The sequence below is a fragment of the Equus quagga genome, chromosome 1 (assembly GCF_021613505.1).
Source record: "Equus quagga isolate Etosha38 chromosome 1, UCLA_HA_Equagga_1.0, whole genome shotgun sequence".
Taxonomy (NCBI): domain Eukaryota; kingdom Metazoa; phylum Chordata; class Mammalia; order Perissodactyla; family Equidae; genus Equus; species Equus quagga.
Window position 1 is genome coordinate 165,153,438 of NC_060267.1, and position 26,099 is coordinate 165,179,536.

At 43.4% G+C, this 26,099-nt stretch overlaps 2 protein-coding genes across 2 annotated transcripts in view; both read left to right on the forward strand.

Annotated features, from left to right (window-relative positions):
* The window catches only part of LOC124227056 (collagen alpha-4(VI) chain-like), an 86,153-nt gene extending 76,958 nt beyond the window's left edge, over positions 1–9,195 (forward strand). The window contains exons 33-35 of the mRNA XM_046640992.1: positions 5,049–5,139; positions 6,473–7,156; positions 9,095–9,195. Coding sequence (XP_046496948.1) covers positions 5,049–5,139; positions 6,473–7,156; positions 9,095–9,195 — 876 coding nt within the window. The remainder of the gene's footprint in view (positions 1–5,048; positions 5,140–6,472; positions 7,157–9,094) is intronic.
* A 524-nt stretch (positions 9,196–9,719) lies between these two features.
* LOC124234924 (PI-actitoxin-Aeq3b-like) lies at positions 9,720–15,031 on the forward strand. The gene is made up of 2 exons (XM_046652555.1): positions 9,720–9,918; positions 14,808–15,031. Exons 1-2 carry the CDS (start codon positions 9,786–9,788, stop codon positions 14,981–14,983), a joined length of 309 nt encoding a protein of 102 aa, XP_046508511.1. The 5' UTR covers positions 9,720–9,785; the 3' UTR covers positions 14,984–15,031.
* The last annotated feature ends 11,068 nt before the right edge of the window (positions 15,032–26,099 follow it).

Consider the following 26,099-nt stretch of genomic DNA (forward strand, 5'->3'; position numbering starts at 1 on the left):
ACAGAGAAGTCAAACAACTTGCTCAAGGTCTGGAATTCCCATTAGCAATGAGATTTTGAATTCAAAATTCAAAAATAGGAAAAGAAGAGTTTAGAAGTTTTTTCTTTCCATGTATTCATTTTATCTTTATAATAATACTATGAGATAAACCTATGAACTGGCTCTATTTCTGTTTCTGTGTATTGCTCTTGAAAAAAAAAAATCCAAAGAATGAAATGTTGGCTATCATGGAGACAGAACAACAACAACAACAACAACAACAACAACAACAACAAACTCATGAAAGCATTAAGAGGAAGGCCAAAGGGATTTTTTGGGTAATTTTTAATTTTGGCATAAAATTAGAAAAGTTCCAGGAGGACGTTCTTTTTTTTGAAGAAATTGTTGAGTTGCCTAGATAGGCCCTTTCTGAGGCCAAGGATGACCCGCTGTGGAGGTTTTGTGGGCTGCTGTTTTCCATTAGATTGTTACTCTCCTAGGGCCAGGATCAACAACCGAGGGAAGGAATTAGGCAAAGAGGCTTCAAACTCTGGCTTTGCCCACTTTGTAATCTGGACATGTTACTTGACAGTGGGGCCTCAATTTATTCAGCTGTAAAATGAGGATAAACTCACAGGTTTGTTGTGAGAATTTTAAGAGATAGTTCCTACGGGGACATCTGGCACTTCCCGTGTGTATACTCAGTGTAGGCCATTATCATCACCGTCTTCACCAGGTCTTTAAGAGTGCCCCTTTATCCAGTAACTATTTATTAAACTGGATAACTTCCATTTAGGGAGGGCCTATGAAGTTCCAACCACCACGCTACGTACTTTTCATGCTTTGACAGCTTAACTTCTCACTACTTAAAATGTGGTCCTGGGACCAGCAGCATCAGCATCGCCCAGCTTTGTGAGAAATGCGGATCTCAAGCTCCACCCCTGATCTAATCAATCAGGCTCTGCATTTTTAACAGGTTCCCCAGATGGTCTGCATGAACGGTAAAGTTTGAGGAGTGTTGGTCTGATCCTCATAACTATCCTACAGGTTAATAATAATAATCTACGTTTCCCAGATGAGGTAAAGGAAGGTCAGAGGTGGAACAACTTGTTCTAAACTACATAGTCCTGGAATTTGCACTCCGCTATGTCAGGTTCCCAAGTCCCACTCTGCCACCTGACACCTCAATCCAATGCCGGATGCTAATGGTTGCTGGGGAGTCCAGGAGGAGTCAGTTGGTTCTCGGAGGGACAGTGCCAGCTGGCAGGAGCCAAAACTGGACTCAGCTCCTGGAGTCAGTCACAAGTTGCATGACAACTCTCTCCTTCTGCCTCCTTCCCCTACGTTTTTCAGTTTTCCCTTCTTGTTCCCCAAACCCTTACCTCAACTGGATGCCAGATGGTTTCTAACTCTCCCTCCTTAGGGTCCAGTTAGCTCTTCCTCTGTCCAAGGCAAATCATCCTCCCAGCTTTTGCTTCCTTCCCCTCTACTCCCATCTGGCCAAGCCAAGAGCCTCCCCCAACCCAGTTCCAGGAACAAACACTGTCTCATGGCCTCTGGCAGCTTAGAACAGCAGCTGAGGACCTATGGGGCCCTCCAGCTCCTGGTTCGTGGGGAGTCCTTTAATACTGGCGGCTGAGGTTTGAGGGTTGTCTATATCCTTTGAGAAAATATCTGTCTATTCAACAAAAGGGGTTGTTGATGCAAATCCCCATGCCGCATCCTCGTCCCCTCCATACACTCCTGTTGTGAGTACATAGCTAGTTCTAACAGACCACAACTGGACATTCAGGAATGAAGTTGGTTGAGGAAATCGCCAGAAGTGCTGATTTAAACTACAGTAAAGCTCTGAGCCTCCAGCAGATCGCTGGGCTTGTGTTTAAGGTCCTTGGGTTTGAAATTGCCTTCTCTAGCACTGAGGGGAGTTTGCAGGATTCAAAGGGCCCGTTTTCTCCTCGCCTTCTGCTGGATTCCCTCCCACACTCTCTTTCTGCTTGAGCTTTCTCAGGCTTTGTCTTGTCCACCTTGTTAGTGACTAGGACCATGCTGGCAAGTCCACAGTCAAAGTAATTAAGTGATAATTAAGAACAACTAGGTACAGATGCATCTACGCTGAATCATAATTCCCTGTGGGGTTCCGCTGTGGTTTTGTGTACTTGTTGCCACGATATTATTTTTGCAAGGACAGTGAAAGTTTTCAGCGTGATCACAGAATTATTCTTCCTAAGAAAAGTTTTAAAAAGATGCAAGTTTTGTAGCTCTTCCAGTTCAGTTGAATTTGGTAATTTTCCAACAAGCAGAACAACAGATGGAAGAGTTACATCCTCTGAGCTGCTCAGAGTACAAAAGGTAACACAGTGTCCTGAACAAGAGGCAAATCCAGAAGGCAGTACCCCAGGGCCAGGCTGTGCTCAAACAGAAAGAAAACTCAGAGGCATTGACTCCTACATAAAACTCCATCACTGAGGCAGCTGAGGCCAGCGGCTTGTTCAAGGTCACTCGGCTAATTATGGCAGTTCAAGATTAGGACTCGGATTCTGACACCTAATCCGTTTGTGCTGCCTAGAACTTTTCCCATGAACCATTCCTTTGTACAAACTTAGGGGAACGTTTGAATTATTTCAAGTCTTCCATATTATCTTAAAAATTCATGCAAGTTCTGCATTTTGTAACACACTTCATCTATGTTTCCTGTGATTTAAAAATAGCGCACACAAATTTAGCATTTCTCCACAACTCTTGGTGATATTGAAGCTCCTAGGGTTAGCCCAGTCTCCTCATATCTCCTGGAACACTGCTGTGGATCCAAATTGTCTCATGTGATTTCCAGTAAAGCTATCGATGTGACGTATCCATGCCTACGCTGTTCTGTTCTCTCTAATCATTGATGATTAGTTAGGTCCCTTTGTTTGGTCAATACGCAGATATGATGACCACGTGCAGTAGATCTGCACTCATTCTTCATGTCAACCTCCTCCATCTGGAAAGGAGTTCCAGGGTTTCAGATGTGCTTTGTAGCTGCACATCAGAAGTGGGTGTCCTCTAATCTCTGGGCAGGGGGGCATTGAGAAGAGTTCTATAGATAATCACTGCCTACCTCAGGGCCTTTGTACATGCTGTTCCTCCACACTATAACATTTTTCCCTGCATCTTTGCCACGTACATATCCTACTCATTCTCTCAAATGTGCCAGATGCCATTCTCTTCATCAGGTTCCCTCTATCCCTTCCCCTTGAAATGAATCTCCTCTTCCTGTGTTCCTGAAACATATTATCGGACCTCTTTCTTTCTCGAAAATTGCTTTCTCGAAAATGGACAATTCACATGGCTTCTTAAGACTTTCAGGTAGTAGCTGTTTAATCAGTCTTGGTCTATTTGAATTTCTAGGTCAGGAAAAAGCATAATTTAAGGTTGCCTTTGCCATGTGAAGAACGAGAGAGAAGAAAGTTTTGCCTTTCTTCTCAGGAGACTTAGGAACCTTCCCATGGTTTTTTTTGTATGTGTTGCATTAGTTCAACTAATGTAATTAGTAGAATTAGTTACAAAAGTTCAACTCTATATATCTTTCCTCACGAGGGTTTTTCCTTCAAGTAAGCTCACTGTGAGAGACAAGGTTTGGGATACGCTGCAGTCCCAAGCAGAAAGGGTGAAGGGCCCCATAAGGAATATGTGTTACAGAAAATTCTTTTCCAAAGTAACCCTTGCCTATCTATCTCCCTGAGGGCTAGCACAACATCTGTGGGTCCCCAGCACCTTGTTACCAAAGGACGGTCCAGAGCCTGCTTGGTCCTGGCCACAGGGATGAAGGAGGAGCTGACCCTCAATGGGGCCCTGTCCTACATGCTTTGGTGAGAGCAAAGAGATGGATGTGACTAAGCTAGGATAGCCACCTCTTTGCAAACCACACCTCATGTCCTGAGAGAAATAATTGGAAAGCATTCCTAATTTCATCATGAGGTGGAAATCCTGCAAATAGTATTAGTCCCTGTATTAGTCTTGGAAGGTTAACTGTGAAAGCACTCATGTCCCAGTCTCAATGGCTTAACACAGTAGGTCTTATTTCTGCCATCTCTCACAAGTGAATGTGGGTCCTTGGGGGTGTGTGTGGACCAGAGGAGAGTTTTGCTACATGCAGCCATTTCAGGACCTGGGCTGCTTCTCTCAGTGGCCCCATCATACCCTAGGGCCTCAAAACCTTTCTCTGGATCCTCTACATCTGGCTGGCGGATGAGGGCCGAGGGAGCCTTGCAGTATAGTTTATGAACTGGAAATGGCACATATCACTTCCACCTCCATGCCATTGGCTAGACCCCAGCATATGGTCCCAATTAACTGCAAGGGAGGGTGGGAAATGTAGTCTACTTTTAGCCCTAGGAAGAAGAGGGAATGGGTTTATTGATTATCTAACCAGTTGTCACATGGACCTTTTCGGATTTCTTATTGCTATTATTACTATTTGATATCAGTTATTAAATTGGAAAGGTTAAGTGAAGGAGATAAACAGATTTGCCATCCCTACAAAGCTTTCCCCGATTCCTCCTTACTCTTGCCTTCTGGCTTTGATAAGTCCCAGCTCTGAACACCAGGAATACTCTAGAGGGACCTCCCTTATAGTATCCACCTCTTGCCATTCTAACGGTATACGACCTATACGACCACCTCCTTGAAGGGTCTGCCTGTTTGTGTTTAACTCCCACCACACTGCACCTTGTTTACTGTGGACAATCAGTAAAGATTTAAGAAACTTATCAATGATTGAACCCTCAACTCCCTTACCCTCATTCCAACTCAGCATGACGCTGGCTGAGTTTCACACATTGGGAGTGTGAAGACCCACAGCTCTTGCACCCACACCAATGCTAGTCCAACTTCCATATTAGAGCTAAAGAACTAAATGACTATAAATAACTGTAACAGATAATGCTAAATTCTATATACATGTATAATTATATATATTCGTCTTTAAATAGCATAGTAAGGTTTTTCTCATCTGAATTGGAAAAAGCATGAAAAACATGGCCTGAAATTTAATTCAGCTAATGATAAACTCGTGTATGTGTTCGGCTTAGATGGATGGAGCCAACAGATTTCACCTGTTTGTCTGGGAGACCAAGGGCCAGCAGGACGTGGGGCATGTGGCCCGCTGCACTCTCTGCTATGGTAAGCCTGGACAGCATTTCTGGCCAGACTCATGTCTTTAGAACAGGATGAATGAACTGGTGACCAGAGACCAGGTCTGCTCTGCAGATGTGTATTTGCAGTCTGGGAATCTGAGGATTTCCTATTAAGTCCAGATTTCCAATTTTTCTTAAGAAGTCAGAATAATCTTGAGAATCACAGACACTGCATTCCTTTGTGGCCACAGTCATGGCCACATGTGGCCACAGTCACAGCTGAGTTATGCCTGCCCCCTTTTGATGGGGGAAGTGTCTGCTAGTGCCCCACAGTCCCTTCCCCTCTCTATCGTCTTACCCCTGGCCTGCTCTGCTTACTTACCTATCCTGCCAGGCTCCTATAGATGGCTGGGCTTGTGTTCCTTCCTCAGTGGCACCTTAGTGTGAAGAGTAGACTACTGAACTAAGGGTCAAGAGTCTTGGGTTCTAGGCCTGGAACTGCCATTGACCACCAGCAGGATACTGGCAAGTCATTCAAGGTCTCTGTGTCTCCAGCTTCCATCACTATATCCCATACCACACACCAGCCTGTGCCAGAGAGAACTTTGTGCTGAAACCTGTGGATGCTCCATGTGAAGAGCTCTCGTCATCAAGCCCAGGCCAGACTGAGTCCTATAGGGGAAATCAAAAGGGGATTTAATTGTTCCCTCTACTTGATCCACACTAAGACCTAACACTGCCATGAGAGATTTGGTTCTGAGAACTTGCTCCAGTCAAATACAGTAAGTGCCATTTGTAGAGTGTGTTAGAGTTGATGAGCTGCTTTCCCATCCATCCTCTCATTTGATGATGAGACACGTGCTCTCTCTGGGCCCCAGTTCCCTCTCCTGCAGAAGCATGAACACAGCTGCTGTTGACTGAGCTTGAGCTCTTACTATTCACCAGGCCTTGTTCCAAGCTTACATAGAACTCATTTTTTATTTAAACCTCACAAACAACCTCATAAGGTAGGTACTATTATTATCATTATCTCCATCTGACAGAAGAGGAAACTGAGGCACAGGGAAGGCTGAGTATTTGCCCAAGGTCACTTACCCAGTAAGAGGTAGAGCCTGCATTGAACCAGACGAGTGTCTGTGAACCTAGAGATTACGAAGCCATATGGCTTAGTGGTTAAAAACATTAAATGTGCAATCAGATCATCTCGATTCTTTCTTATGAAAAAAGGGCACGCAGAGTGCCCATTGGCTTGCCTTGTCGAGACAGTGCAGGCAGCGCTCAGCAGCAGCTCTCCTTAACGAGAGCCTGGAAACGTGTCTGCACAGAAAGGAAAGGGATGCGTTGTTTAACTCTGGCCTCTCCTCGTGCTTCCTCCCCAGACAAGTGCCGACCAGCCCCAGAGTGCAGGCTGGGCACTTCCGGGCCCCTGGCTGTGGACGTGGACGTGGCATTCGTGGTGGACAGCTCCCACGGCGTTGGCGCCGACGAGTACCGCGCCGCCTTGAGGCTAGTGGATGCTGTGCTCGACGACCTGGAGGTGGCTGTGCAGCCCAGCACGTCCCCCAGTGGGGCGCGCGCAGCCCTGGTGATGCACACCACTCCTGGCTTCCTGCCGGGCGCCGGGCGCCCCCCTGTGCTCGAGGGCTTCCACCTGACCTCCTACGGCCACCGGACACAGATGCAGAGGCATGTCCGCGAGGCGTTGGGCCGCCCCCTGAACGGAGCCCCTGCCCTGGGACATGCCCTGGAGTGGACGCTGGAGAAGGTGCTCTTGGCAGCCCCGGTGCCCAGGAGAGCGCGGGTCCTCTTCGCCATCGTGGCCAGCGAGACCAGCAGCTGGGACCGTGAGAAGCTAAAGACTCTATCCCTGGAGGCCAAGTGCAAGGGCATCACTCTATTTGTGCTGGCCTTGGGCCCAGGCGTGGGGACCCGCGAGCTGGCCGACCTGGTCCACGTGGCCAGCCTCCCTTCAGAGCAGCACCTGCTGCGCCTTGAAGGAATCTCAGACCCAGAGGTGACCTACGCCCGCAGATTCACCCGGGCCTTCCTGAATCTCCTAAAACGTGAGCAGTCCCCAGCACTAGAGATGCCCTGGGTAGGGTGGGGATAGGAAATGTCAGAGCCTGGCATTTGGGCGAGTAGGTGCCCACTGCCCTTTCACTCTAGCTGAGGTGTGTGCAGCCTCACAGCCTCTGAGGAGCCCCCAGAGAGCATCCTGTTTCCTGAAAACCTTGAGCTGTCTTGTTCTGACACCATGCCAAGCAGTGGAACCTCTCATCTGGTGGCTGGGAGGCCTCGGGTTTCCACCTAACCTCTTGATTTCCTCATTTACCAAAATGGGAATTACAATCTCTTCCTTATTTGTGAAGCCTCTATTCAAATATGCACACGGAGGGGCTTTGAAAGCACCAGTACTGTACAAATGTAGGGTGTGGTTATTGTTCTTACAACAGCCAGTGATCCAGACTCCAGAATCCAGGTGTATATATAACAGCGCTTCTCAAATTTTGATGTGTGCACGTAAATGTGGGTTCTGATTCCATAGATCTGAGTTGGAGCCTGAGATTCTGCGTTTTTAACAAGCTTCCACGTGATGCTGATGTTGCCAGTCTTCAGAGACTTGCCAGGAAGTGAGGGAGACAGAACAGAAGTCCCGGGTTTCCCATCTCAGGTTGGGTGGATGAAACCAACAGTGAAGATCAAGGGGCACAGTGACAGTGTGACCTGGGTGGAATTCCTCCCTGCCTCCTGTCCTAGTATCCTCACCTCCAATCAGAACTAGTTGAACTCCATTCAGGGGCAGCCAGTGCCACATCTGTATCCCTAGCATGATAATGGAGATTGCTGGGATTGGGGGCGGGCGGCGGTGTTATCCTGGTCACGCTTCCAGGAGATGGTCTTGGGCTTTGTCCAGAGGTGCATAATCCAAAACAGCTCATGCAGGGGGCCTTGTGACATGTGAGGCCTTGCCCTCCTTGCTTGTTAGTTTCTGGGTTTATAAGTGGATGTGACAGCCTGTTGGGAGCCTTGAGGGACGTCTCCCCCTTCCTCACTGAAGGAATAAAGGGAGTCTGATGGACGTCTCAGAAGTATTGACATAGCGTTCTGCCTCTCCAATTCAGTACAAAGACCAAAGAATTGCTTCTTGTCCTAGCTTTGCCACTACGTAGTGAGCTGTGTGATCCTAGAAAGGTCAGCGAACTACTCTGAACTTTAGATTCCTTGTCTTTGCAGGAGGTGGAGGAGAGAAGTGCAATAGGTGGCTGATGGCTTAGTGGTTTTTTGAGGGAGAAGCAGGCTGAAGGAATCACTTTTTAGTTTGTTGTAATTTCATTTTACTTTTTTTTTTTAAGATTGGCACCTGAGCTAACATCTGTTGCCAATCTTTTTTGTCTCTTCTTCTCCCCAAAGCCCCCCAGTACATAGTTGTATATTCTAGTTGTAGGTCCTTCTGGTTGTGCCGTGTGGGACGCCATCATAGCATGGCCTGATGAGCGGTGCTAGGTCCATGCCCAGGATCCAAACTCGTGAAACCTTGGGCCGCCGAAGCAGAATGCCCAAACTTAACCACTCAGCCACAGGGCCGACCCCTTATTTTACTTTATTTTTATGTTTCACGATGTTAGGTTGCATTTTATGTTTTGTTATATCCTTTTATGTCTTGATTTTATTTTATAGTATTTATATGATAGGTTGCATTTTATGTTTTTATTTTGTTTTTGATTTTATTTGCTTTTATTTTTGTATTTATTTTATGCTTCTTTACATCTTTTTGATTTTATGTCAATGGATTTTTTTTGGTTTTAAGTTTTATTTGAGTTTGTATTTACTCTGTTAGGATTTTTGTTTAGTTTTATTGTATATTTTGCTTTATTTTATGTCTTTTAAATTTTATATCTTAATGGATATTTTATTTTTATGCTTTATTTTAATTTATTTTATTTTTGAGTTTTGTATTATTTTATGCTTGATTTGATTTGATTCTTTAATTTTATTTTTAGGTGGAACAAACCAGTACCCACCCCCAGAGCTCACTGAAGAATGTGGGGGCCCGAAACGAGGGGACACTCGGAGGCGAGGAATTACACCTCTCAAGAGGTAGGCCAAGGGCAGAGCTGAGGTTGTCCCATGGCTCTGCCTCCTGCAGGAGACTGTCTCCCCAAAGAAAGGTCACAAGCAATGCCAGTCCTTGATCCGACCCAAACCATTGGGGTAGGCTGCTCCTGTGTTTGACAACTCTGATATGGTTTGATTTTTCTTTTCTTGTTTTTTAATGTTAAGAGTAATACAGGACCAATATAAAAAATGCAAAGAGCACGTAAGTGTATAAAAGCAAAAAATGAAAATTTTCTGTTCTGCCACATCCCCCCATCCTCTCATCCCATGCCCCAAAGGTAAAATTGATAATGCTAAGCATGTTATTCTGAGGTTTGTCCAAACACCTCTGCAAACCCAGGAAAATAGCTAAGGCAACAAGTGAAGCCATCAGGAAATACCCAAACCTAGAGCTTACTGAGCCCAGCAGTGTGAACTGGGAATCCAGCTCTCACCCCAGGGTTTGGTTATGCAGTCTGACATGGTTTGTTTCCGTACAGGGTGCCCGCGCGCCAGTTTGGCATGTCTGGCTTTGCTGATGACTTGGAAGCACTTGAAGCCACAGACTTTTTTCTAGAGGAAAGTAGAAAAGCCACAATGCCATCTATGATGCAGCAAGAAGCACTGGAAAATTATGAAAAGAGTGGAGATGCCGCTGAAGAAAATAAATCAGAAATGCCTGCAAAACCAAAAGAAACTGGAAAAAAAATAAATTCAGACACTGCCTACGGTAAAAACCAAACTACTTCTTATTCTTTAGGTTGAATTCACTTTTTAAAATTTTTATTTAAAAAAAATTGCTGTGCACTGTGTTAGCGTGCACGTTTTGGCTTTTAATACACTTTCATTCCAAATGTACAGTTTCGTGTATGCAGCTAAAGAAATTAGGAAAACACACAAAGGCTCCCTTTCATCTGACCATAACACTGGGGCTGAATGGAGGCTATTTCTGGGAGTATTGGGGAGGCGCACCCTATGAAGTGTCTGTGCTTCGTTGTGGAGAGGCAATGATCTATTGCAGAAATAGCGAACATACTCCTGACCTTGAGGGAAAATGCACTGGCTTGTAGAGGCTCCTTCCTCCATGAGTGGCCACATGCGTTCTGACCATGTTTAAGGAACATTTGGATCCATCTAAAACAACTGTAGCATCAGTTTTGGATGACAGCATGTAGTGATGCAAATGCCCTGTTACCTCTTCCATGGGATCAATAAATTAAGCAAAACAGTAAACACAGAAAGAGATTTGGGAGGATTTGACTCTGAAGTTTTTAAAAGGAGGGAAAAGATAGCTGAAAGAGATTCTAACAAGTGGTGTGGTCAGTCCTGCTTAGACTAAATGAGAGAGAATTGCCCAGAGGTTTTGAATGTGTGAACGTTTTAAATGTTCTCCATCTGGGGCTGCCAGCAAGATGGCCATGGGAAGTTGTTTAATCTTTCTGTGCCTCGGCTTTCTGATCTATAAAGTGGGGATAATGCAAATATCTACCTCACACGGTTGTTTTGAGAATAAAACTTGATAATTCATGTGTTTGGTGCATACTAAGCATACAATATAAGTTAGCTGTTAAGATATTGATGTTATGTCCTGCTTTTTAGCAAACACGTGTCCAAAGGAAATAACAAAACCAGATAGCCAGAGGAATAGGCACTCCCAGCACAGACAGTAACGTTTCCTCTCCTTAGAGTAAAAGTTAAGCATGGAAGAACTTATCTTGTTGATTATTATATTTTCAGTGTATAATATCCTTAGGTAATGTTACTAAGGCAGTGATTTTCAGTCTTGGCTGTAAATTAGAATCGCCTGGGAATCTTTAAAAATTCTCAGTGCCTTGACCTCACCCCAGACAGATTCAACCATCATCTTTGGGGCTGGGACTTCCCCCAGTGAGTCCATGAACAGTCAAGAGTGAGGACCGCTGCTCGGAGGCATCTCTCCCCACAAAGTTAAGGTGAAGAGATGGAGGAGAGCTGATCAAATCCATCTAATCTGACCCTATTCACAGACAAAAACTGAGGCCTGAAGATTCCCACAGTGTCCCACCTGCTCTGTAACGTGGCTCCGGCCAGTCCCTCTCCCATCGCATTCCAGGGCCGCTCTAAACTTCCCCACGTCCTCTAGCTCCTTCCTCCGTGTCTCTTCCTCTAGCAGATGCCCTTATGTTTTTGCTTTCAAAAGAAAGAAAGGCGGCCAGCTCCACCCTCCTCCAACATCCTATATTGCTGCACACCCGCTCTTCCTGCCCTCCAGTCAGAGAAAAGAGCTGGCCCTTGTCTTCGAAGGTGTTCTGAACTGCCAAGAAAGACCAAAGGGCTCTTTCACACCTCACTGACTTGAGCTCCTTGAGACACGGCCTCTGTTGACCGCTACCTTCTTCTTCAAACGCTCTCCTCCTCTCTTGGCTTCAGAGACAGCATTCTTATCTTGTTCTTTTACTTCTGCCCAGTCCCTCTCTGTGGGCTCCTCTTTCCAGGTCCATCCTCATAGGGGGATCCTTATGGAACCTGAAGTTTACACAATTTAGGGGGCCTTCTTTTAATTTTATGAAAGAATATAAAATTATTAAAATTAAGTACAAAAGTGAATATTTAGAAGAGGCTCATGCAAATGAGGATCCCTGAAACTTGGGCTTCATTCATTTCCTGGTAGGCGTGCAATGCCTTCCCCAAGGTCCTTTCTTCAGTCCTCTAAGCACTGCACACGCTACTGGGGCAAGCTTTCCTACTGTAACTTCAGCTGTCCCCTTTGTACTGATGACTCCAAATTAGTATCTTCCACCTTTTACTCTCTCTTGAGCTGCAGACCAGTATATTCAACTACCCTCCAGATTGCACCATTGCACATGCCCACAGTCATCTCAGCAAACTCAGGTAAAGAAACTGGACTCGTCTTTCCCATTCGAACCTTCTCCTCCTTTGTTCCTTTACTGGAATAAAACACCATTGGCCAGGAGTAGAAAGCCAACACCAAACATCACTCTAGTTGTTCTCCTCTCCTCACCTCCCACCTCCAGCTGGTGACCAGATCTTGGTGTGACTTCCTCCTCAGCATCTCTCAGATCCACCCTCTTTCCCCACGTCTTCCCTCTTAATACCTTGGCTTTCCTGTGAGTGTAATTGCAGTGCTCTCCAGCTAGTCTCATTTCTTTCAATTTCTCCTCCTGCCAATTCCTTCTGAACACCAAATTAATTTTCTTCTAAAATGCAAATATGGTCGTGTCATTTCTCTTCTTCTATAGTTCCCCATTGTTTATCTGATAACGTCTGGGTGCCGCGGTAGGGCACACAGGCCTCCGTGATTACAGCCCTGAGTGGGCCTCTGGACCTCACTGGCTGCTGCTTCCCTCCATAGGCCTTTTGTGCTGTTTGCAGTTGCCTCTCAGGCCCTATTATTCATCCCAAGTCTCCCTGCCATTGCTCACCCTTGCCTGCCCGTCCCCGTCCCCTCTCTCCACAGTGTCCACCTGGACCACATCTACTCATCTTTTACTACTCAGGTCAAGTTCCACTTCTCCTTAGAGTCCTTTCTGGCCCCCGGGTAGTATCAAATTTTTATGGCCTCCTTTGTGTCCCTGTATCTTAGCCCGAATTCTGCCATAGCACCTGCAACTTTTTATTGCACCTACTTGTGAAGAATTAGTTGAGTGTCATGTCTCTTCACAGAAGCGAGGCTGATCTTGGTATATTTTCAATTTCAGTGTTATCTCTAAAGCACACAGATCTATTTTTTGGTTTCTCCTCCAAGTAGGGCTACATTATAAGACATAAATACCAGAAGACAGAACCAGTGTAGGCAAAATTGCCGTTTCGTTGTGGCTACTCTTCATACCTCCCCAACTCCATGTTTTCTCTCTCCCTTTTCTTGCCTTAATTCCTGGATTCCATGGACTTATTTGAGTAAAATTGACTGTGCTGCAGGGTTCTTCCAAGAAAGCAAAAGTTAATACTCATGGGAAGAATAATGCTAATGTAAAATTGGGGGCTAGCAATAATTGCTTGGGTGAAAACTGACTGGCCCCCCAATGCCATATCATTGTGATAAAAGAAAAATTAAGACTCTGAGGTTTCCTGGGAGTTATATTACAAAGAATACCTTAGAGATAATTAGTTTAAAGCATTGAGGATTTACTCACCTATAGCTGTGCTGATCAACCACTAGCCACATTGGCTATTTAAATTTAAATAATTTGAAATTAAATAAAACTAAAAATTCAGTTCCTTAGTTGCAATAGCCACATTTTAAATACCCAGTGGCCACACAGGCAGTGGCTACTGTATTAAACAGTGCAGGTATGGAACAGTTCCCTCATCGCAGAAAGTTCTGGACAGCGCTGCTCCAGAAGAGTAAACTAGGGGAAGCAGCCCCTGATTGTCTCCCAGACTAGAGGCAAGGGTGGGGCTTCTAAAGACAACAGCTGTGATGTCTCACTAGGAAAGTGAATGATCTGTTTGGACAAGTCCTTGGCTTGTCAGGTTGAAATCAGTTCGTAATGGTAGGGGTTGGTGCCCCCTGATTACTGAGGCCCAAATCCATCTGTTGAACCTACAAAGTATGGTCAAAAGTTCACAACTGGAGTGTTTTTCTGTTGACTCTGACAAGTTTTTGGAGAAGCATTTGCTCTGGTTTCTTCTGGGCCCTCGCTGCTTGCTGTCTTACACCTTCCAGAGTCAGTCATGCCATAGGCCAAGGCATAGGACAATTTCCATGATCAACTCTTTACCCCACTAACAGTGCGTCTCACTCTCTTGGGTCCAGTACATCTGGTCACTCCTTCAAGAAAACTGATCTGTGCTAATTATACTAATGAGAGGTTAGTAGGCAGCTTCCCAGGAGCAGACCATGAATTTTAACTGTTGCTTTCTGAAGACATTTCATTTGCAGGGGCTTGGAAGGCCCAGGGAAATGAGCTGGAGGCTGCCATTATTCTGCACTGTAGGGCTGACCTGAGATGGGAATATTTTCTGTGATATAAGGGTGCCCAGAGAAATCCCCTCCCTAGAAGGCAGAAGTTACATACCTGGGAAAGTTAATGTCTGATTTAAAATTCAAGGCATCCCAGATCCTGCTCTCTTGTAACGTGTTGACTCTCAATGCTATTTTTCATTTTCCAGGAACACCATGTTTTTTTTTTTACTAGATATCTTAACTTGTCAGGTTACAGTAAATAATAAACAAGCTGGATTTGCTTCGGCCGTTAAAAGGCTGGATGGCTTAGACGAGGGATTGAGATGGTTTGAAAAAAGAAGGAAATAAGCATAATAAGCAAGTGAGGAGATCTCAGTATCAGAAAGCTCTATTCATTCATTCATTCGCTCACTCACTTATACATTGTCTGGTGTATCTGCCATATGCCATGTACTGTGCGAAAGAATAGCTCTAACTGTCTTGTACCTTTCACATGTGTTATGTGACACCTTACAACAACTTTGTGATGTAGGTTTTTAAAAAAAATATTGCTTTTATAGTTGAGGAAATCGAGGCCCAGAGAGGTTAGGTTATTTGCTCAAGGTCACAGAGCCGGTTGGTGGTGAGGCTAGATCTGTGACTACAAACCATTGCTCCTTTCCTGTCATGGTCGGGCACGAAATTCAGCTGTCTCTCTATTTGTTTTGTTGCAGGTCCTTGTTCTCTGGATCCAGTCGAAGGCGAGTGCCAGGATTATGTCCTGAAGTGGTACTATAACAAGGAAGAGCGGGCTTGCCAACAGTTCTGGTATGGCAGCTGTGGGGGCAATGCCAACCGGTTTGAAACCAAGGAAGAATGCGAGGCTCACTGTGTCCCCAAACCCCTGTAGAGTCAGCTGAGCCTCATTACTGCTGCCTCTGTTGTAATAGCTGATGGAACTGAGATGACCTTTCCTGACACAGGGCCACACTGCTCATGAGTGATGACGCCCGTTCTATAATCTCAGGGGTCGGATTCCTAACCCCCTGAATTTTTCCTGCCAGCCAGGGCTTAGGCCAGATGATTTGTGATGAGAAGGACTGCATTCTACTAGTTACAGAAAGTAACCAAAACTTTTTTGAAAGTCATTTAAATGATTTAGAACTGAGTGAAAAAGAAACTTGAACTTGACCTATAAGATTACTTTAAAACTTCTTTTGGCTATGTAGCAACAGAAAAATCAATGTAAGCAATGAATAAAAACTATTTTGGAAATGAGTTTAAACTTGATTTCTTTTTTAACGCTAGAGAACCCGAAAGTATTAGTCAAAGCGGAGGTCTGGAAAAAGGGACGTCTAATGTGAAATTTCATCCTTACTACTTTGTGTCAAAATAAAGGCATTGCTGATGAAATCATTTGGTGTGACACTGCGTGTGATACCTGCTCACTGAAGTCTTTGTGACATAACAGTTGATGGAGAGGAAACAGCAGTGACTTTGCCATGGGACCGATCCTTTGTCATCAATTGCAGTGACTCTTGTCCTTCAAAACTTGGTGACTAAACAATTAAGGCTGGTGTCGTCAATGCACAGATGAAGCGAATGGTCTAGGTTCATCTTGGGTGAAAAACTAGATAGTGAGAATAATTGTGATCTTGCAGGATCTTCCTCTAGTTCACAGCTTGATTCTCCAGGCCTCTGAACTTGGGCCCAGCTTCAGGACAGAACTGGGCATTGTGTGGAATTCTAGAGCTGCTGGTATTGAGGGTGCCGGGCATGGGGCCTCTGCAGGACCATGTGTTAGTCTGCTTGGACTGCCATCATAGAATACACACACTGGTGGCTTAACCAACAGAAATTGGTTTCTCACAGTTTTGGAGACTGGAAGTCCAAGATCAAAGTGCTGGCCAATTTGGTTCCTGGTGAGAGCTCTCCTCCTGGCTTGCAGACGGCTGCCTTCTTGCTAAGTCCTCAAGTAGGCTTTCCTCTGTAGAGAGAGTGAGCAAGTGAGAGTATTTGGGAGCCCTTGTGTCTCTTCTTATGAAAACACTAACCTTACCGATTAGGGCCCCAGCCTTACGGCCTCATTTAACCTTAATTACCTCCTAAAGGTCCTATTTCCAAATACAGTCACAGTGGGGATCAGGACTTCAACATATGAATTTTGTGGGGGACACAATCATTCAGTTCGTAACAGATCACAAGCAGCTGGTGGTTGCCCCCCAGGGACCCAGAGTGGAGCTTGCTTCTGGAAAGTTCCTGATTCAATAATGAAAGCTGTGATTTATAGAATTCTTTTTATTCCTTCTCTGGGCCCAATGACACTGGAGATGGGCTAGGAACCAGCTTTATACAAAATGATCATAGAAATACTAAAATTCTATTTTTATGACAATTATTTTTATTTGATCACAAAAAGTATAACTATTGATGGTAGCAAATTTGTAAAACACAGAAATGCACATGGAAGAAATATAGATCAAGTATAATCTTTTCTCTCAAAGGTAACCATTTTGGTATAATCCAGGTTTTTCCTATTCCTGGAATACTATCTTTTTAAAAAATTTTCTTCCAGAACACACTATATTGTAACTGATTTTGGCTAAAGCATTTTCACGTTGGGAGTGAAATGGCATATGTTCATCTTGCTTGGCAGAGCTGCTCGTTGTGTATTTCTCTCTTTTAGGCATAACCTCGGCTACCTGGGCATAAAGGGGCCAGGCTTACCTATCCTGAGGATGGTATGCAATTGGAGCTGTGATCTATCTGTTTTCCACCTATCCCCACCCTGCCCTTCCCATGTCCAGGAGTTGGGAACAAAGGCAATGATTCCATAATAATAGGACCATTGGGACGAGACATTCAAGCGTGTTGGCTGTTCCCATCCTTGGAACACTTGTGAGGTCCTCCTGCAGTTCTCCTTGCATTTACAAGGCAGTGGTATAACCCTTCCACAGAGCTCCTCTGACCCCAGCAGAAGTGACTTGAAAAACCATGAGGAACAGAGACAATGTGACCAAGGAGCAGAAGCAATTGACTATTGTTTGAGATAGAGTTCAGCCCCACCCGTGTATACACAGTTTATAAAGCACTTTCCCACATTATCTCATGTATTTCTCCTCTCCCACCGCTAAATCATGGATGTTGGCATTATTCTTCCCAATTTTTCCTGTTGTTCTTCCCATTCTCAGAGAAGTGAAGTGGCTTGACCTAGACACCTAACAGAAACTGACCTTGAACTGTTCTACTCCATTCATTCCGAAACATTAGCTGCAACCAGAGAATTCTGAAGGTCAGAGCCACAGGGGAAGGAGAACAGGCTGAGACAGAAGAAAGGAATTTCCTGGTTGACATAAAGGAGCTTGACCTTGCTGTCTGCCTCAGATGCTCCCCTCTCACCTCTAGGAGTTCTGGTTTGGGAGAGGAAGAAGAAGGAATGGACCAAAAGGGAAGTTGAACTGAGATGCAGAACAATCCTGATGACAGCCTTGGCCAAGCCCACAGGGAGCTCTGGAACTAAAAGAGATTGTCAGAGTTGCTCCAGGATGGCCCAAAATGGCTGGGCCTCCATCAGCCATTGGATGTGGGCTGCCCTGGAAAGAGCATGCTCACGAGTGAGTCAGCTCTGCAGCTATGGCAGAGCCTGAAGGGGCCCAGCTGAAGGTCGTCCACCAAGAGCAGCTGGGGCAACAAGTCCTTCATTGAAAGGAATTTGGGTGGCGCATCTACCTGGAATGTCCTTTTGCATTCTGTTTCCAAATTTCCACAGCTTCCTAAATCCAACAGGACACATTTAGAAGCATTAGTATGGCATGCAAGGCCTCAGAGATCTGGTCTTTGCATCCATCTCCAGCCTCACCAGTGGTGGCAGTTGTTCTGTCCCCCCAAGCTTTCACTTGACCGATACTAGGTACATCACTTGTAGTTTCCTGGAAATTAGACATTCCATCCATCCGTGCTGTTGCTCTCGGGGATACTTCTGTGGGTAATACCTTTAATTTATTAGTTTGAAAAATATTTAATAGGCATCTGCTATCTACCAGATCTATTACCTGTGTCAAAATCCAGCTCAGCTCTCATTGCCTCTGTGAAAACTTCTCTGATTTTCCCCTTTCAGGAAAGAATTAGTCATTCTCTCCTATAGGCTCCTATATACCCTTTTCTTTTTGCCCTTTTCCCATCATATTTATACCATTTGCCCATTGGTCTCCCTTGACTGTGAGCCTTTTCGCCTTGGAATTGCCTGCCTTGCGCAGAGCCTGACAGATTTCCTTTTGTTTCTGATTTTTTAACTCTTTGCTTGTTTTCAAAGACTATTGGAAATGTCCGCCCAACAATGTGTGACACTTTCTTCCCTTCCATGTCTCTTGCTCTAGAAAAACTCTTTGCTTTGTGGACGTTCTGCATTTATTTCAGACACCAGGGCATCAGTGCCCCATCAGCCAAGTGGAAAAGGTTTACATGTTTTTAATTCCTCCCTTGGATCTGTTAGCTCATTAATTATCGCCATGCACTGCTGTGAGGATGTTAATTTTTCTGATGAAGGAATTAAGACACCGAAAGTTCAAGTGACATCAGATCTCATGCAGTGAATCAGTCGGTAGCCTTAGATGAGAATTAAAATGTATTTGGAGCTGACTTGGCGTCTGCTTGGTTCACTCTGCACAGGTTAAGGGTCTTCATCATTGTGTGACTTGACTGCTTTTTACTTTTAACCATATAGGGGATTTTGTTGATGTTAGAAAATAGAAGGATTTAGGATTACTAGGCTCAGAACTTGGTTCCCAGCCATCTATCAAAGTGTATAAGTGAATCCAAGGATTATTCCTGAGCTCTCCTGAGTGGAGCTCTTGCTGACTGGGCACTTTCCAAGGTTTCTCCTTTTTTTCATTTTTGCCATCTTGTGATCTTATAGTGGATTATTCCTTTAATTTTTGTATAATCTCAAAGGTATATTTTATACAGCTAGGGATTCACTGTTGGGATTATGGTGTTATGGGAAATACCAAGTCTGGGGCACCTGAATTCAGCACCTAGTTCCCTCAGTGGAAGAAAAATTCACTTCCATCGGCAGAGATATCCAGTGGGTGATCAATACTGAGTTATAAGGGCCCCACAATTTTGGACAACTCTTTTTTTGTGTGTGATTCCTCTTCTTTTTAAATTTCTTTATTTGTTTTATTGCAGTAACATTGGATTATAACATTATATAGTTTTCAGATGTACATTGTAATATATTTTGAATTCTGCGTAGATTACATCATGTTCCACACGCAAAGACTAATTATAGTGCATCCCCTCACATGTGCCTAATCACCCCTTTTGCCCACCCCCCTCCCCCCTCCCCCTCTGGTAACCACCAATCCAATCTATGTCTCTCTGTGTTTGTTTGTCGTTGTTTTTATCTTCTCCTTATGAGTGAGATCATACGGTATTTGACTTTCTCCCTCTGACTTATTTCACTTAGCCTAATACCCTCAAGGATCATCCAAGCTGTCACAAATGGCCGGATTTCATCATTTCTTATGGCTGAGTAGTATTCCATTGTGTATATATACCACATCTTGTTTATCCATTCGTCCCTTGATGGGCACCTAGGTTGCTTCCAGGTCTTGGCTATTATGAGTAATGCTGCCATGAACATAGGGGTGCGTGTATCTTTATGCATTTGTGTTTTCAAGTTCTTTGGATAAATACCCAGCAATGGAATAGCTGGATCATATGGTAGATCTATTATTAATTTCCTGAGGATACTCCATACTGCTTTCCATAATGGCTGCACCACTTTGCACTGCCACCAGCAGTGTACGAGGGTTTCCTTCTCTCCACATCCTCTCCAACACTTGTTGTTTCCTGTCTTGTTAATTATAGTCATTCTGGCCAGAGTGAGGTGATATCTCATTGTAGTTGTTTTTTTTTTTCCAAGGAAGATTAGCCCTGAGCTAACATCTGCCAATCCTCCTCTTTTTTTCTGAGGAGGGCTGGCCCTGAGCTAACATCCGTGCCCATCTTCCTCTACTTTATATGTGGGATGCCTACCACAGCATGGCTTGCCACACGGTGCCATGTCCACACCTGGGATCCGAACCAGCGAACCCTGGCCACGAGAAGCAGAATGTGCACACTTAACCGCTGCTCCACGGGGCCAGCCCCTTATTGTAGTTTTGATTTGCATTTCCCTGATAGTTAATGATGTTGAGCATCTTTTCATACGCCTGTTGGCCATCCGTATATCTTCTCTGGAGAAATCTCTGTTCAGATCTTTTGCCCATTTTTTAATTGGGTTGTTGATTTTTTTGTTCTTGAGCTGTATGAGTTCTTTGTATATTTTGGATATTAACCCCTTATCTGATATACGGTTTGCAAATATCTTCTCCCAATTTGGGACAACTCTTAAAGGGCCATCCCAGATCAGAGTTGCTTGTAGGATTGGCTGAGACTTTCACTGAGAATATAGCACAGCCAAACTTCTCTCTGTGTCTAATTTGACTTTCTTCCCTTCCCTTCCACAGGGGTTGGCCTCAAGGGCACTCCCTTATAAATATCCTACATGCTCATTTCTGTTTCAGAGTCTGCTTCCTGGGCTCCCCAGCCTGTAATCCCTTTGCAGAGGGAGGTGCCTGGGACTGGGAAGCAGAACATGGATGCTAATAATGTTCTATTCTTCTATTGGATTTGTATTTTCCCAGGTATTTACTTATATGTATTCATTAAAGTGTACGTATGTCTTTTATGCAGTTGGTTTATGTTTTATGCATCACAGTAATCCAGAAATTCCATAGAAACACAACTCATGCGCTGATGTTATCTTCATATGACTCCTGATTCAGGAAAGTACCACAAATTTTATGTTGACCTAAGTTAATCTTCTTCCTTGGAAGTGGCAACAGACTCTTCATTATGTATTTGAGTGGGCACATTCTAAAAGCATGACTCCTCTGTTTATCAGAACACAGCAACTGCATCCGAATTCCTTTTGTTAGGAAAAGAAAAACCCAGATTGGGTCCTGGTCTGATATCTTAATCTGTCTCCTCAGGGAAACTACAGAGCAATGTCAGAATGTTTGGTACCATTTTAATCTTAGGGTCCTTTAGAAATACCTTAGTTTTGACTCTTAGAAATGGACAGGGGATTAGAGAGAAACTTATCAGCGTTGATGTCAGAAGTAATATCTATTCATTCAAAAAAATATTTACTGAGTGTTTATTGAGTTCTTATATGAGTTCTTCTTAACAGAAGAACTCTTCTGTTAGCTTGAATATATCAGTGAAGAATAAAGAAGTCCTTGCGGGGCCAGCCCGGTGGCTCAGCGCTTAAGTTCACACGTTCTGCTTCTTGCGGCCCAGGGTTCGCCGGTTCGGATCTCGGGTGGCACCACTTGGCACGCCATGCTGTGGTAGGTGTCCCACGTATAAAGTAGAGGAAGATGGGCACGATGTTAGCTCAGGTCCAGGCTTCCTCAGCAAAAAAGAGAAGGACTGGCAGTAGTTAGCTCAGGGCTAATCTTCCTCAAAAAAAAAAAAAAGGAAAGAAAAAAGAAAAAAAAAAAAAGAAAGAAAACAGTCCTTGCTCTCATCTGCTCATAGTTAACCACTTTTTGGTGTGTGGTAGGAGCATCTGAAATCTACCCTCTTAGCAAATTTCCATTGTATGACATAGTATTAGTAACTGTAGTCATCATGCTGTACATTACATCTCCAGACTTGCTTATCCTACATAATTGCAACTTTGTACCCTTTGACCAACAACTCTGCCTTTCTTCTACCTCCCTCACCTGGGTTACCACTGTTCTAACTCTCTGTTTCCAAGTATTTGATTTTTTTAGATTCCACATATAAATGAGATCATGCAGTATTTTTCTTTCTGTATCTGGCTTATTTCCCTAGCGTAATGTCCTCCAGGTTCATCCATGTTCTTGCAAATGGCAGGATATCCATCTTTTTTAAGGCTGAATAAGGTTCCATTGTATATACATACCATCATTCTTTATCCTTTCATCTGTCAGTGGACACTTAAGTTGTTTCCCCATCTTGGCTGTTGTGACTAATGCTGCAGTGAACATGGGAGCACCAATGTCTCTTCAAGGTACTGATTTCAATTCCTTTGGATACATACCCAAAAGTGGGATTGCTGGATCATATGGTAATTCTATTTTTAATTTTTTAGAGAAACTTCATGCTATTTTGCATAATGGCACACCAATTTACATTCCCACCAACAGTGTACAAGGCTTCCCTTTTCTCCACATCCTCACCAACATTTGTTATCTTTCGTCTTTTTGATAATAGCCATCTTAACAGCTGTGAGGTGATATCTCATTGCAGTTTTGATTTGCATTTCCTTGATGACTAGCAATGTTGAGCACCTTTTCATGTACTTGTTGGCCATCTCTATATGTTCTTCAGAAAAATTCTTATTGAGGTCCTTTGCTCATTTTTCATTGGTTGGTTTTGTTTTGGTTTTTTTTTTTTTTTGCTATTGAGTTGTATGAGTTCCTTATATATTTTGGATATTAACATCTTATCAGTTATATGATTTGCAAGTATTTTCTCCCATTTGGTAGATTGCCTTTTCATTTTGTTGATTGTTTCTTTTTCTGTGCAGAAGCTTTTTAGTTTGATGTAGTCCCACTTGTTTATTTTTGCTTTTGTTGCCTAAGCTTTTGGTGTCATAGTAAAAAATCATTGCCAATCAGCAAAATGGCAGAGTAAGAGATACCAGCCTTCATCTCCCCTCACAAAAACAGCAATCAGACAGCTATCCATGAACAAAAATAAACCTGAGCATGCTCAAGAGTTTAGTTAAGAACCCACAGTAACACAGTGGACAAAAAAATGGAGAATAACTACGCAGAAAGGATCACTGTGGAGACTGCCTTAGCTGAGATGTCTGGAGATAACTGGAAACAAACAAGGAGGGCAGGGGCTACAGGATCAGCCATGCAGCCCCTGCCGTCTGCTGTCATCTTGCTAGTGGCCTGCTCTGCAGAGGACCCTGGCAGCCTCTGCCACTGAGGGCTTCACAGCTTCAGTGACAGCCACAGACTCCCAACAGCTTTCATAGCAAAGGACCTTGCAATGTTTGTTGGTACAGACCCTAGCAGCCTGCTCCACAGAGGTCATCAACAGTTTTCGCCACTGAGGAACCAACAGCCATAGCCATCATGGACCCTCAGAAGGGAGATGTGGCTGTGCATCCCCCAGAAGGAGGTACTGTCATGCTGCCCTGGGACTAGAACTGCCAGCCCCTCCAATCCCATGCATGCCTCAGATCCCAGAGCTGAGGCTGCTCTGCATGTGCCCACGCTCCAGACCTGGCTCCATGGTTGCTGTGTGCACACCTGTGTCTCAGACACCAGAGCCACTGCTGCTGCAGGCTAACCAGAGCCCCAGACCCTAGGGCAATTGTCTCTTCATGCATGCCTGCACTCGGAAACTGACTCCATGGCTGTTTGGTGCTTGTCTGCATCTCAAGCACCCAAGTCACTATATTATGGGCTAGCCAGTGCCCTGGACCCCAAAATCACTGTTTCTCTGTGAGTGCCCATGCTCCAGACACCAGCTCCATGGCTGCTCAACAGGCACCCACACCTGAGGCATTGGAGCTACCACCACTGCAAGCTAGCCAGTGCTCCAGACCCTGGAGCCACACACCACCCAGTTGGTGCCCTAAAACCCACCTGTAGGTGAACGAGTGTGTATATCTGGAAGAGATGACTGCTCCAACAAATGGGCAGACATCAACCAAGGCTACAAGAAATAAGAAAAATCAAGGAAACATGACACTGCTAAAGGAACACAATAATTTTCTGGTAACTGACACCAAAGAAATGGATATCTATGAATTGCCTGAAGAAGAATTCAAAATAATTCTTCTAAGGAAGCTCAGCAAGTGATAAGAGAATACATATAGACAACTTGATGAAACCAGGAAAGCAGTATATAAGCAAAAGGAGAAGTTCAATAGAGAGACAGAATCTATAAAAAAGAAAAAACAAATTCTAGAGCTGAAAATACAATGAATAAAATTTGCAAATGCAACAGAGAACATCCGAGAGCAGACTTGATCAAGAATCTGTGATCTCCAAGACAGATGATTTGAAATTATTCAGTCAGAGGAGAAAAAAAGAAAAAAGAATAAAAAAGAGTGAAGCAAGCCTATGTGAATTATGGGACCATGAAGCAAAACAATATTTACATTATGGGAGTTTCAGAAGGAGGAGTGAGAAATTATTTGAAGAAATAATGGCTAAAACTTCCTAAATTTGGGGAGAGATATGGACATGCAGGTACATAAAGCTCATAAGTCCCCTACCAGGGTCAAGCCAAAGAGAACTTCACTAAGACAAATTATAATAAAACTGTTAAAAATCAAAAAGAATTTTGAAAGCAGCAAGAAAAGAAACTCATCATATACAAAGGAACCCTCAATAGGCTATGAGCAGATTTCTCAGCGGAAACTTTGCAGGCCAGGAGATAGTGGGGCGGTATATTCAAAGTGCTAAAGGAAAAAACTGCCAACCAAGAATACTTTACTGAACAAAGCTGTCCTTCAGAAATGAAGGAGAGATAAAGACTTTTCCCAGACAAACAAAAGCTGAGGGAGTTATCACCACTAGACCTGCCTTACAAGAAATGCTAAAGGGAGTTCTTCAAGCTGAAATGTAAGGATGCTAATTAGTAACATGAAAATACATGAAAGCATAAAATTCATGTTAAAGATAAGTGTATAGTCTAACTCAGAAAATTCTAATACTGTAATGGTGTGTGTAAATCACTTAACTCTAGTATAAAGGTAAATGAAAAACTATTAAAAATGACTATAGTTACAGTAATTTATCAGTGGATATACAATATAAAATATGTAAACTGTGACATTAAAACATTAAATCTCAGGGGGGAGTAAAAAGGTAGAGTTTTTGTATGTGATTGAAATTAAGTGGTTATCAGCTTGAAATAGACTATTATAAGATCTTTTATGTGAGATTTATGGTAACCGTAAAGCAAAAACCAATAGTAGATACACAAAAGATAGAAAGGAATCAAAGCATACCACTATAGAAAATCATCAGTTCACAAAGAAAGACAGCAAGAGAGGAAGAAAAGAACAAAAGAACTACAAAAGAGTCAGAAAACAATAAACAATATGGCAATAGTAACTAACTTGCTGATAATTATTTTAAATGTAAATGGATTACATTCTCCAATCAGAAGACATAGAGTGGCTTAATGCATAAGAAAAACAAGACTCACTATATGCTGCCTACAAGAGACTCACTTCAGCTTTAAGGACACACATAGGCTGAAAGTGAAGGGTTGGAAAAAGAGATTCCATCGAAGGGGAAACCAAAAAAGAGCAGGAATAGTTATATCAGACAAAATTGATTTTAAGTAAAAAACTGTAACAAGAGACAAGATCATTACATAATGATAAAGGGATCAACTCATCAAGAGGATGTAACAATTATAAATATATGTGCACCCAACATTGGAGCACCTAAATATACTAAGCAAATACTAACAGAACTGAAGGCAGAAATAGACAGCAATACAATAATAGAAGAGGACTTCAATACCCCACTTTCATCAATGGATTGATCATCCAGACAGAAAATCAAGATGGAAATACTGGACTTGAATTACACCTTAGACCAAATGAACGTAATAGACATATATAGAACAGTAGTAGAATACACATTCTTCTCAAGAACATGCAGAACGTTCTCCAGGATAAATCATATTTTAGGTCACAAAACAAGTCTTAACCATTAAGAAGATTGAAAGTGCTGAAGTGCTCAAGTATCTTTTCTGACCACCATGGTACAACACTGGAAATCAGTAGCAGGAGGAAATCTGGAAAATTCACAAATACGTAGGAATTAAGCAACACACTCACAAACAATTAAAGATCAAAGAATAAATCAAATGGGAAATTAAAAAAATACCTTGAGACAAACAAAATGGAATCATAAGATACCAAATCTTATGGGATATAGTTAAACCAATCCTAAGAGGGAAGTTTATAC